This window comes from Schistocerca cancellata, chromosome 1 (genome assembly GCF_023864275.1).
Source record: "Schistocerca cancellata isolate TAMUIC-IGC-003103 chromosome 1, iqSchCanc2.1, whole genome shotgun sequence".
In the NCBI taxonomy this organism is placed as follows: domain Eukaryota; kingdom Metazoa; phylum Arthropoda; class Insecta; order Orthoptera; family Acrididae; genus Schistocerca; species Schistocerca cancellata.
In genome coordinates, this window is record NC_064626.1 from 1,133,769,338 (window position 1) to 1,133,783,794 (window position 14,457).

At 39.9% G+C, this 14,457-nt stretch overlaps 1 protein-coding gene across 2 annotated transcripts in view; it reads right to left on the minus strand.

Annotated features, from left to right (window-relative positions):
• Nucleotides 1-14,457, minus strand: part of LOC126163105 (putative inorganic phosphate cotransporter) — a 328,093-nt gene that overhangs the window by 298,109 nt on the left and 15,527 nt on the right. For both annotated transcript variants that reach the window (XM_049920037.1, XM_049920029.1), the window contains exons 2-3: nucleotides 14,285-14,424; nucleotides 3,174-3,404 (exon numbers count right to left, since the gene is read on the minus strand). In XM_049920037.1, the coding sequence (XP_049775994.1) occupies nucleotides 3,174-3,404; nucleotides 14,285-14,424 (371 nt within the window). The remainder of the gene's footprint in view (nucleotides 1-3,173; nucleotides 3,405-14,284; nucleotides 14,425-14,457) is intronic.

Here is a 14,457-nt window from a genome sequence, read left to right on the forward strand (position 1 = left end):
TTGGGAGCGAGAAATGAGGACTTAGACAATATGAACATAAAAATTCACTGTCAGATCCCTGCTAAATTGCATTCACGTAATTCGATCGATTCCATTACAGATACAGATGAAACCGACAGTTATTAAATTGAATTCCTGAATTACATGGATGTGCCAGGAATGCCACCGCTCAATTTGCAGCTCAAGGTCGGCTCGGCGATAATCATATTATGCAATCTGATTCAATCGAAGCTATGCAGTGGAACAAGACTCGCTGTGAATCTGATGAACAACTTGACTCAAGCAACAATAATCATAGGAAAATTCGAAGGCGAGGCTTTCCTGATGCGAAGAATCTTTATTTTAGACTGCTACAATTCATGTGTCCATGCATATTCTAGTATTGGAGTATAAAAAAGATAATTAGTTAACAAGAAGGGTTCGGACAATATGAAATTAGTTATAATTTTACCTTACATAATTTACATAGCTGTAATAGTATCTAAAAACTTGAGTATTCTCATAGATGAAGCTATGAGTGTAGATCTTGAATGAAAAGAAATGAAAATTCATCACTGCTGAACCTGGAAAGAAGTTTAATAATGGTTCAAATGGCTCTGAGCACTATGAGACTTAACAGCTGTGGTCATCAGTCCCCTAGAACTTAGAACTACTTAAACCTAACTAACCTAAGGACATCACACACATCCATGCCCGAGGCAGGATGCGAACCTGCGACCGTAGCAGTCGCGCGGTTCCGGACTGCGCGCCAAGAACCGCGAGACCACCGCGGCCGGCTAGAAGTTTAATAATTTGGACATAGAAGTTAAGACAGGTATTGCTCAAAAACATGCTGGACATAATGTATGCTTTTCAGATGTGTTTCTGAAAGGTTTTAGAGGGTCACCCAATAGCAAGTTTCCCTATTTTACATCTCTGCGAAATAAAAAACACATGGCATGCATGGAGTTACCACTACAAAGTTTGCCCACTTGTGAGCTGCGCTCAGTTTTCCGCAGCAAAACAACAACCCACTGTCGACACACATAGTGGCTTAACATCTGCTTGTGGAGAAGGCTGTATGAGCATTCGGATGGCAGTGAGACCTGAGTCCATCATTCGGCAACTGAGGCGAAACGTCACAGCACGGTGTGGAAGAAACCTGGCGAAGTTCCCAAAAATGGCGAAGGTCGTACATTCCACAGAGTAAGTAATGTCATCCCTCTTTTGGTGCTGCCAGACATTGTTACTCGTTCACTACCTGCCTCGCAACACGGCAGTTAATGCTGAGAAGCATCGTAATGTCTTGAGGAATTATGGGCCGTCATCAAAAGAAAACGTACTGGATCTTTGTCTCACTAAGTTGTCTCCCATCATTACAATGGTCTGCATCACGCAGCTCGAATGACCTAGGCGGAGCTCGGAAGAATCAACTGGGAAATGCTCCCGCATCCTCCGTATTCACCAGATTTTGCCTCAAGTGATTTTCATATACACCCTCAACTCAAAGGCCGTCTTGAAGGTAAGCGCTTCAATACCGGTGATGAAGCCACATTAACAGTGAAGAGCTGGTTACGAGCACAGGACCCAACCTGGTACAAGACTGGCTTTTAAAAACTTCAGTCACGTTACCAAAAACGCTTGGAAAAACATCTCACTATCTAGAAAATAACAGAAGCAATGTATAATGTCTTTAAAACTATTTCAGCATGATAAATTGAGTGCAGTTTCTTTTATAAAATAGGGAAACGTGCTTATTGGACCTGCCTCGTACTTTTTAATTAAAGATTTCAGGTTTTATTCGTTGGAATGTTTCTGCTGTAAATATTTCTAGAAATCATGAGAGAAATAATAATTTTCCAAGTAAAAGTCGGCGCATCACGAAGATCAAATTTATAGTAATACCCACATTTCAGGTCTATTCACAAAGGACAATTTTTTGAAAATCAACTTGAGTAGAGTGCTGGAGTGCTGAGCACTCAGCGTGCCCACTGGACTTCTGACGTGAGGTACTTGTGTTTCTCTGTGCCCCAGGATTACTACCATACCTATGTGTTGTTGACGTCTACCCTGTGCTTATGCAACAATCTCAGGCAGCGCTGGTTAGCTCGATCTGTTGTATTAGATTAGATTAAATTAGATTTACTTTCATTCCAATCGATCCGTGGTGAGGAGGTCCTCCAGGATGTAGAACATGTCAGAAAAACAACAATACATGACAAATATTTACAACTCAAAGAAATAAGCTAATGTACCATTCTACAAGTCCCAAGTGGCATGGTCGTCATTTTTTAATGAACGCTATATGAAAGAATCATGTTAGAAATTTAAAATAAAAAAATGTTTTTTATTTATTTATGAGGTAATAAACGTGTAATACAACTACTGTACTGATGCAGAAGTTAAGATTGTACTTACACACACACACACACACACACTCTTATTTACAATGAACACAGTACTGTACTGAAATTGTGCAGAAGTTATATTGTACTTATATATATATATATATATATATATATATATATATATATATATATATCAATTGATTCTACTGAGAAATTCACCAATGGAGTAGAAAGAGTTGGCCACCAATAAATCCTTTAGGCTTCTCTTAAACTGAATTTGATTGGTTAGTAAGCTTTTTATGGCTCCTGGCAAATTATTGAAAATGTGTGTTCCTGAATAATGCACACTTCTTCGTACAAGACTAAGTGACTTTAAATCCTTGTGAAGATTATTCTTATTTCTGGTATTGATTCCATGAATTGAGCTGTTAGTTTGAAAAAGTGATATATTTTTAATGACAAATTTCATTAAGGAATAAATATATACGGAAGCAGTAGGAAAAAAAGGTTCTGCATCGTGTAAATTTATTGCCTATATTGATGCTGTGTATGGAGCAGGCATACTATAAGTGCCACACACGCCCCATGTCCAGTCGTACAGCATGAAATGTGACCGTACATGTACATCATGTGTCACAACGATGCTAAGACACGTCTTGGTCCACAACTTAGCGTTGTGCCTCATATTGTTTCACGGATCTCTTAACAGGTTGACATGTGTGAGAGTCAGTTTGGCTGCAAAAAGTGAAGCTGTGAAGTGTGTTGATGTAGTTACTCTGTGTGCTGAAAGCGGGACAAGTACTACAGGAATAATGTCTTGCTGGTAGGGATGTCACAGCCACGTACCTGAGAGAGACCCGTGGCTACTCTGAACGCACACACTAGCACCACACCGCCAGCGTCTGCAGCCACCTCTGTGAGCATGGTGAAGATACCGGAGAGGATGAGCGAGGCCGACAGCAAGTTCTTCGAATTGAACCTGTCCGCCGCCCAGCCGGCTGGCGCCAGCGTCACCACATAGCCCCAGAAGAAGGCGCTCAGGATGGTGCTCGTCTCAGATTGGCTCCAGCCGTAGTCCTTTGGGTAAAATAATCAAAGGCATTCACAAATATTTGATCGTTCAGTATTCTCCCTACATGTCATAAATGGAAGATGAATGGTTTTATGGTGTTGACTTACTAGATGTTACGGGATAATCGTCAGCATACCTTCAGGCTGAGAGGGTAAACAAGACGAGCCAGACAGTATTAAAGACTATACACCAATGACGAAACAGCTATGGAGCCATTAAGGTCTCTGTAATTTATTTTAGTTGAATGTGTAAAAGGGATCAAGTATCAGGAGATACAGAAGCAGGTACTTATTGTAATACTGAGAGAAGCACATCTGGACAGTTGATACAACCAAGTTCTTATTTGAGAACTAAGGCAGTCTATAGACATCTTTTCCTAACCCAGTTTCCTCAGCATCGCCTAATTTAATTCCTCTATACTGTATTACTCACGTTCTGTTTACCATATTTTCAAAGAAGTATCCGTTTGGTTCAACTGGTCGTCCAACTATCAGTGCGTTGATGCAAGAGTAACTTGACATGCGTCATGACCTGAAACAACTGTCTAAGTTCCCTCAGAGCAGTATTCCCACTGTTCTTTCAGAGAGGTGGGGAAACCTCCCAGTGAACTGCATTTGGTAGTAGGGGTTTGGACAAACCGCAACTAGACGCTACACGTTCCATCTGCCAACTATTTTATTTCACACATTTATCGGCGAACTACATTCCTCTTTCAGATAGAATATCATAATCGATTGTCGAAAACTGAATCAAGGCGGACTTCGATATGTAGCAACAGATTCTGCGACTCTTATCTAAGTTGACATCACGTAAATTTCATTTTTTATACGTAAGACGGGTATATAACAGCAGCAAAATATTGTTGAGTGATTGATGATTCCGTAGGTACCACACAATCCGTCAGAAATTGTGTTTTAGGATAGCTGTAAAAAAAAACAACATATTCCTAATGTTGTAATCAGTTAAACTCATCACACCATGTTCTTTTAGCATGAATTGAGAATCTGTAACAACTAGACATCAAAACAGGATAATAGGTTTCATGAGGTATCTACTCATTTGGCTACTTCCAAACCTTTTTTACAAATCCTGTACCACAGCAATAAATTTACTAAAAGAAATGAGCTTTCCCACTTGTGCTGTATTAATATTATTTGTTCACAACTAGTTTCATTCTCCTAGTCCATTCTACAGCGATTTTGTGGTTCTGTATAAAATGGAGTATACACACATCAAAAAAAAGTTTTCCATCACCCCAGTTCCCAGAACTCTTGAAGATAGACGTTGACTGTGGATATTGTATCACAGACACAGACCCTTTGACTGTTCAGAGATGGCACTAAACCCGCCCAAAGATGTAAACAACCATGCATGAGCAGTGCCTATTAGACGGAGGGGTCCTAAGGCCTATCAGTTCCAGCCATTCCACCAGGATGAAGGTACGGCTCGTGTTGTCTGTACTTCAGCCATGCCTAGACGGTCAATACTGCAGCTCGATCGCGTCAGCATTGTTACTTTGTGCCAGGAAGGGCTCTCAATAGGGGAAATGTCCAGGCATCCCAGAGTGAACCAAAGCGATGTTGGTCGGACATGGAGGAGATACAGAGAGACAGGAACTGTCGATGACATACTTTGCTGCGGCCGCCAAAAAGCTACTACCACAGTGGATGACCGCTACCTAAGGATTATGTCTCGGAAGAACCCTGACAGCAATGCCACCATGTTGAATAATGCTTTTTGTGCATCCACAGAATGCCGTGTTACGACTCAAACCGTGCGCAATAGGCTGCATGATGCGCAACTTCACTCCCGACGACCAAGGAGAGATCCATCTTTGCAACCACGACACCATGGAGCGCTGTACAGATGGGCCTGACAACACGCCGAATGGACCGCTCAGGATTGGCATCACGTTCTCTTCACCGATGAATTTCGCATATACGTTCAACCTGACAATCGTCGGAGACGTGCTTGGAGGCAACCCAGTCAGGCTGAACGCCTTAGACACACGTCCAGCGAGTGCAGCAATGTGACGGTTCCCTGCTGTTTTGGGGTGACATTATGTGGGGCCGACGTACGCCGCTGGTGGTCATGGAAAGCGCCTTAATGGCTGTACGATAACTGAATGCCATCCACCGACCGACAGTGCCACCGTATCGGCAGCATATTGGCGAGGCATTCGTCTTCATGGGTGACAATTAGCGCCGCCATCGTGCACATCTTGTGAATGTTTTCCTTCAGATAACGACAACGCTCGACTAGAGTGGCCATCGCGTTCTCCAGACATGAACCCTATCGGACATGCGTGGGATGGATTGAAAAGGGCTATTTACGGACGGCGTGACCCACCAACCACTCTGAGGGATCTACGCCGAATCGCCGATGAGGAGTGCGATAATCTGGACCAACGGTGCCTTGATGAACTTGTGGATAGTATGCCACGACGAATACAGGCATGCATCAATGCAAGAGGTCGTGCTACTGGGTATTAGATATACCTGTGTGTACAGCAATCTGGACTACCACCTCTGAAGGTCTCGCTGTATGGTGATACTACATGCAATGTGTGATTGTTATCAACAATAAAGAGGGTGGAAATAATGTTTATGTTGAGCTCTATTCCAGTTTCCTGTACAGTTTCCGGAACTCTCGGAACCGAGGTAATGCAAAAATTTCTTTGATGTGTGTATTATATTACTTTCATGCATAGAAATATGATGATGTCACTGTAAACGTAATTTATTTACATTTACCTGCAGTAGAAAACTATGCCTTACAAATGAAATGAGAGCGTCTTTGATTTTTTTCTATTTGTTTTGATCCACAAATTTTGTCTTTTTGGTTTGACAACTTGACATTTACAAAGGTATTATACTGATCAAATAGTAACATTAAGCATGGAACAGCTGGAACAATGATTTCAAATACGAATTTCATTCGTGTATATGATAAAAGTTAAAAAATGGTAAGAAATTAAGTGGTACGAAAAATGACAAAAATAAAATAAAAACAAATATTAAATTGTATGGTGAGATGATATATTTTAAATTTCATTTTATTGTATAGGCGTCCTCTGATTGTTGATTAGCAGAATGAGACTGAAGTTATCCAGGAATTTTTTGTTCTGAAGTTCTGTTTATTCATTAAGAAGTGTATCAGGTTGACATTTAAATGACTGCAAATTTTCATTTCTTCTAAGATATTCATTTGCTTCCTGTTCTTATCATAATATAAAATCTGGAGCTTCTCACTAATACTTTAATATATGTTTATTGCTTCAGAGAAGTAGTGCAAAGGCAATTGTACGGCCATCATTACATTTTATGTGCTCTTTGAAACATATCCAAAAGTTTCTACCAATTTGTCCAAAGTATACCCTGTCACAATCATCACATCAAATTTTGTGCATCTGAATGGGTCTGTAGTACTGGTGGTATGTCTTACATTACTAATATTGTTTTCAGTATGAGAGTGAACATTGATATTTGTAGTTTTAAAGTTTTGATTGTTTCATTTCAAATGGCAGAATAACAAACTTGGTTTTTTTGTTTAGCTTCCTTCATTTCTATAGTAATTTCATTTCCTTTTTATTTTTGTTTAATTTTTTACTGTCTATACCTTTAATTGTCTACAGTTTGAAATAATGTTCTTCATGTAAATTTTCTAGTATTGCTAATTCTTCGTTCACTTTGTAACAACAACGACTCTGTACTATTGTACATATAAGAAATTCTATTCGTTTGATTCTAGGATAAACTTATGTAATTGATGTTCTGATTTCATTTCTTTTTGTTTCATGCCATTATGTTAAGAAAACTGTAAATAAGTTTCAATGTGAATATTAATAATCAAAATATCCACGGGTATACTGCCGGTCTACAGTGTCCAACGGGCACAATATTTCGGCGATCATACGTGTCGCCATCATCAGGTGACCTGATGGACTGAGCTCCTGTGAACGTACCGGCACGGAGATCCGTACGCTATGGCTGCTCAGAGGGAACTGGGTTCGGTCGCGGCGGCGGCCGATTTAAATACCCTCCGCCCGCGTCGCGCTCCCTCCGCTGTCCGCGCCCCGCGCCACGGTCGCGCGGTGGAACAGATTGCGACGGCGTCTGAGATGACGCCGGAGTGATGGCTCTGTCCACCGTGGTCGTCGCAAGTATACGTTCGCTCGATTTACTCTTGATTAACCCAATCGCTGGTTCCCAAGCCTTGCTAAGATTATAGCCAGTCACGGTTTATGAGGTCGTCATTGGTGTGAATTTCGATGGCCTCTCTAACAACGCTGTCCCAGTATCTCGACGTCTGTACCAGAATCCTCGTGCGTTCATACTCCATAGCGTGATTTTCCGACAAACAATGTTCAGCGACCGCCGATTTGCTCGGATACATCAGTCGAGTGTGCCTCTGGTGTTCACGGCATCGATCCTCGACGGTACGCATCGTCTGACCAATATACGACTTACCACATTGACACGGAATCTGGTACACGCCGGCCTTCCTCAAACCGAGGTCATCTTTGGCGCTCCCCACCAGTGCACGAGTTTTATTCGGAGGCCAAAACACAGTTCCGACTCGGTGTTTCTTCACAATGCGGGCGATTTTCCCCGAAAGTGCGCCTGTATATGGAATAAACGCAGTACCTACCTCCTCCCTCGTGATTTCATTCATCTCCACAGACTGTGTTGTAGTGGTTGGGCGGAGAGCACGTTGAATCCGCCACTCTGAGTACCCATTTTTTCGAAATACAGTTCTCAGATGTTCCAATTCCTGGGGTAGACTCTCTGCGTCAGAGATAGTGCGCGCCCTATGTACTAGAGTTTTAAGTACCCTATTCCTCTGTGAAGTGTGGTGGCAGCTATCTGCGTGCAAATACAGATCAGTGTGCGTTGTCTTCCGATACATCCCATGACCTAGGGTGCCGTCAGCCCTTCTCTTGGCCAAGACGTCAAGGAAAGGTAATTTACCCTCCATTTCAGTCTCCATAGTGAATTTGATTTTGGGGTGTATGGAGTTTAGATGTGTAAGGAAGTCAAGGGGTTTATCCATACCATGTGACCAGATGACGAACGTGCCGTCCACGTAACGGAAAAAGCAAGTAGGTTTCCATTCGGATGACGACAGGGCTTCCTCCTCGAAGTTCTCCATGTACAAATTCGCTACCACCAGTGAGAGTGGCTACCCATGGCGACTCCCTCCGTTTGTTCGTAGTATTCTCCATTAAAAAGAAAATACGTGGAAGTCAAGACATGCCTAAAACGTTCAGTGGTCTTCTCGTCAAACTTCTGACTAATCGATTCTAGTGACTCTCGCAGGGGTACCCTCGTAAACAAGGAAACGACGTCAAAACTCACCACGATATCTGACTCATCCAACCTGAAGCTATCAAGGCGTTTAACAAAATCCACGGAATTACGGATGTAATGAGGGCATTTACCCACATAAGAACTTAATATTCCCGTCAGGTATTTGGCCAAAAAATATGTAGGCGCCCTGATGTTGCTGGCAATGGGGCGTAATGGTACCCCCTCTTTGTGAACCTTCGGGAGTCCATATAGTCTAGGCGGTACCGGACCTGGAGGTAACAATTTCTTAGCGTCACCCCCCCGGTAAATCTGCGTCCTTGAGAAGCGACCTCGTCTTGTTCTCCACCTTCTTTGTAGGGTCAACGCTGATCTTCCGGTAGGAATTGTCATTTAGCAGGCTCTGCATCTTATCAGTGTAGTCCTTATGGGAGACAACAACTGTAGCATTGCCTTTGTCAGCCGGTAAGACAATTTCAGAGCGCTCCCTCAGATCACGAATTGCCACCCGCCGTTTACTGGTGATATTTGACTTCATCGGCTTGGATTTCGTCAACGCACGACAATTTTCACGGTGTATTTCCTCAGCTGATTGATTATCATATACGCCGGGAGAAACTCAAGAATCACGTGAATATTAATGTTTATGTCAAATGTCAAGTAATATTGTAATAGAATTGAAATGTAACAAATATTGAAACTGAAGAAGTTTAAAATTGTAACTGTGCGTCTGGTCCATATGTAGGCAATGTGTTAGGATATGTAGAATACAAAACTTCGGGTGAATACTCGGCCTGTCAGGGAGCGGTAAAAGGTGGATGGCAAGCGAGCGCGGGAAAATGCGCACGGGCACTGCACGGCACAACGGGCTCAGCAGTAGTAGTTGGAGTTTGGCACTGGTTTGAGCAACACCTTCTGGAGCGAGGAGGCTCTCCTGGAAGAAATAGCTTCACTGAGCCTCGGGAATGCCGTTCCAACGCCCACACAACATGGCAAAATTCCATAGGACTAAATGGAAAAGTATTGCTACGCTAAGAAGAATTAAAGTGCTGATACGTCAAGAGCCATAGCTGTGGTTGTACGTGTGCTCTGTGCCTCGCCATCTTGCTGCCCGCCAACCGCCGCATCGATACTAGCAGGTTGAAACTTTTAGTACTGCATTCGTATGGATCAGAGAGTAAACTGTGTTTGTTTGATGCAATAATAACCTAAATTTTACCAGAACTTATCCATCATTTAATTATCCTCAAAACTAACCTAGACAGGGTCCTTTCCAAACGTTGTGCAATCCGAGTGTCCCTAAATGAAAATTAAAAATTGTAATAATAATAATTACTAGCAGAACTAGCTGTATTAGAATGGTGTTTAAAGAAATGTTTTGTTAATGAACCAGTAATGAATAGCGATGGTCTAACGAAGTCGAAAGATAAGTTTAGTATTGATATAGTAATGAAGTTTATTATTTCGAGACAGATTTAAAGGCATTTAAATGAGCAGTAAATAAGATGATGGTTCAAATGGCTGTGAGCACTATGCGACTTAACTTCTGAGGTCATCAGTCGCCTAGAACTTAGAACTAATTAAACCTAACTAAACTAAGGACATCACACACATCCATGCCCGAGGCAGGATTCGAACCTGCGAACGGAGCAGTCGCTCGGCTCCAGACTGTAGCGCCCAGAACCGCACGGCCACTCCAGCTGGCTAATAAGATGAAAAGAGTAGTCTCTTATGTACTGGAAATCTTGAATGAATAATAAATTCAGTAATCAATTTTTTTAAATACAGCGATCATAACAGTTTCAGCCCCCCCCTCCCCCCAATTCATTTGAATTATGAAGTGTTCTAAATTGGTTTGACCAGCAAAAGTTAAAGTCAATATAAAAGTCAAAATTTAACAGTGTTTTATCTTTATCAAAATTGACATTTTTGTGTGTGGCATGAAAGTACAATTTCTAGGGTAACCTATGCCCGATTTTTAATCAGATTAATAGACAGTATAAAGTTTTGTAGTAAAAATTATAGTGTAGTGTTATGTATTCATGATTTTCTATTTCAGTACTGAATGTGAAACTATCTGTTAAATAGATTTTATGGTTCTAAAATTCTGCTATATTATCCTGTGTTACAACTTGTTGTTTTGCATGAATATATACCAACTTGTACAGGGAAGAAACTCAGTTAATGCCTTATCAGGCTGGCGACCGTATTATTGTCACGTTAGTAGCATCTTCTGGTTTGCTTTTGATCCATCCTGACGTGTGATTGCATTTCGAACTTACTTGACGTATCATTGTTATTACAGAGTGGATGTCAGTCTGATTTGCCACCATTCAGGAACACGGTCGATATCTATGCAAAAATCATTTCTCATAAGGTGAATCCCACTCACTTACCATAGCACAGGCTTTAACAAGTACTGTGTCAGGGATTACAACCTTACTTTCTTCAAGTTGAAAATTTATCTCCATGTCACTGACGGGAAATATGTCTTCTGTGGGTTTCTGTGCGACATGATCAGTTATTATATAGTGTGTATGTGATCACTGATTTTCAAAAAGTTCCACATTTGCACAATGAATTTCGTTTTTTTCTGTGACATGTAGGAAGTCAATAAAGTTATTTTAATTCTTTTATCTCTTTGTCTATGCAGAGATTGTTGCAAGTTTAAGGACTTTCTCCATTTGTGCATTAATTTTGTAGGGTAATGTTTTAACTTATATCATTCTTTATGAATAACTCATGAATTTTATTGAGATATTCATCTTTTTATATTATTACCAATGTTTTGCTTTTATGCCTAATGCACCATGTTTATTTAATTTCTTGTTAATATTTCACACTGTATTTTGGTTGGCCCTCATCTGGTAACTGTCTTTGTCACTGTGTTTTATTTGCTTTGAAACGAGATTGTAGAAGTAATTTGGTTTTTGGATACAGTGGGGAGCTGTGCCATACGTAGCGGTATTTTTGTATTAACTATGAGATTTTTAATCATGCTACTTTGTATTTTTGAAAGTAGATTAAATTTTAATGCTTTATTCAGGAGATCCAGCTCTGTTTCTGTAAATTGAACCTCTCCATATGTTGGAATATTCTTAAGTTATTGTATACTGCTTGTTCGCATTTATAAGTTCCCTTCATTTGAGCATGAATTATAACATTGTGAATTTCTTTATATGTGTTTCCCTAACTTTATTAGTCATAAGATGTACGTACTTGTTAATTAGTCTGGTTATTAAATGACATTGCATTAGAGTGAACGTTTTTCCTAGTTGTAGGTGTGCTAGATATAATTTACGATTGAACTAGATCTTCTGTTTAAATTTAGTATGAATTTCATATTTCATCTGGATAATATCACTGCACTTTTTCACTTTCTTAACGACTTGTGTTATAAGTTTAATAATAACATTCAACAAGTTTGTATTTGCTTTTAATTGTTCATTAACTCTGATGCTTTCAATAGTCTTCAACTGTTTAATTTTGATGTTCTGATAATGTTGGATTTTACCCTTATCGTTGTATGCTAGTATGAGATACAATTTCTTCACAGCAGATATCACAGCAATGTATTTCTGAAAATAAGTTGGAGTTTTCTGCTTTTGCTGCTTGTTCTCAGCAGCCTTCTAGGCTGTTCTCAAGTGACTTTGTGGTTCTGTATAAAATAGGATACTACAAAAAAACAGTTTCAGTTGCAAAGTAATTTTTGTTACAAATAACACACTTCACCTCGTTAGGTCCTTATCAGATTTTATGAAAAGTTATCAAGAGCATTTCATCTCATCGGATGGAAAGACATTTGGTCAGAACTGACGATGAAGAAACTATCAAAAGATATATCTGTCGGACAAGATACACTTGTAAATCATGAACACTCCCAAATAAAGCGCAATGTAGAGCCACACATACATCATATAAACCCAAAAGTCAAGGGGACAACATTGGAACTAGATAGTTCCAATGTGATCTCCTTGTATGAGGTTTATTTCCCAATTTTCAGGTTTATATGACATACGATTGGCTTGTTTGGTGGTGTTCACGATTCGTAAGTGGATCTAGTCCAACAGTAATAGAAATGCCTTTTAGTTTATTCACTATCATTTCTGACCAGCCATCTTCCCAGCCAGAGATTTCAAATGCTCTTGACAGGTTTTCATAAAATCTGATGAAATCTTAACTAGGTGAAACATATTGTTTGTAATAAAAATAATTTCCTAACTGAGACTATTGCTTTATACAATCAAGAAAAACGATTGCTATACTGTTTTACCTATCATGGAGTGGAATAACTTTACAAAACAAATATAATTTCTCAACATATTAACAAAGGAAGCTGTGGTGCAACATTAAAATTCAATTAAACGACTGTTTTCAAAAATAATATTCATTCAGTTAATGCTGGAGGACAAAAGATCATGTTTTACAGAAAGACATTGGCTGAATTAATATTACTAAAATATTATTCACAATATTAAAGTCTCCATAACTTCGGAAGTATTATGGTCTCGGATAATCTAAGACCAGTTTCGTAATAAGCACAAGAAATTTCTTTAAGATGATAGATTTCACACATCAATTCTCATTCATTTTAAATTTCGTAAATATAACATTTATTTACTTTTTTGCTAATATGACAGAATGGGTTGTTTAAAGAACAGCTGGCTCAAACAAGGTTGCTACCACATCAATATACATACTGATTAATTTCATATAAAAAAGGAAAATTTTCTTTGAATTAAGACTAATATGAAGTGAAATATCACTGACCTCCAGTCAGCTTCATTCTGCTGTAAAGTATATATTTATATTTCGTCTTTGTGATCTCGCATTTTCTGAACTGGTGAGGAAAGGCACATCGATAAATAAATTTTAGAGAGGTGGTGAAAGGGAGTTCACAGTGAAATGACGTTGTGGTAGGTCATGTAGACCTACAATACTCTAGTTTCAGTGTAGGCCATCCAATAATAGGTTTGCAACAATGAGAAAACGTGGCCAGTGTCTGTTGCTTTTGTGGAAATCTTTTGTGAGTTGTGTTTATGTAACAAATATTATGATATGGAGACATTTTATGACTGATTAGTAGTTACTTGGCACATAGTACTTAGCACAAGTGAACTCTGAGGCAGACTCCGGGAAGGACTGCAACCAGTTTATTTAATCGTACATTATTAATGAAATCTGTAAGGTGAATATGTGGCAGCGTTAATATGTGGCAGCCAGAATTAGTTTTCACTGAACCAACGTATAGAAAACGTAAGAACTTTTGCCAGAGACAAGTATCAGTAGTCATTTGTTATTAAAAACATACACTGCTACTTTTCAGAAGGATCATACAGTTATGTGGGGTCATGGTAAAGGGATGATAAACCAATTGTACTAGAACCCTGGCACATAGAGAAGGAGGGCCTTACTGTACCGTCAGTATGTTGAACCATTGAACACAAATGCTAAACTCAACTTACGTAAGCTTATGAGTAATACTAAAACTACATATCAGTCCTATTTATAGGAATTATAAGTTACATACACTAGTTGATTGTTGTGATGGCCCAGCAGTTCGGCCACCAGGTACCCACCTTGATGTTAGGGTTGCCAGCGGTGTTGTTGGCCATTACAACGACCGCCATCGACATGTCTGTGCGCAAGCTGAAGACCAGCACATGGCTGACGCATAGCAGCAGTGCTTGAAGGTGCCTCACGCCCAACATGGGGAGTCCTAAAACAAAAGCGTTTGAACTATTGTTATCTC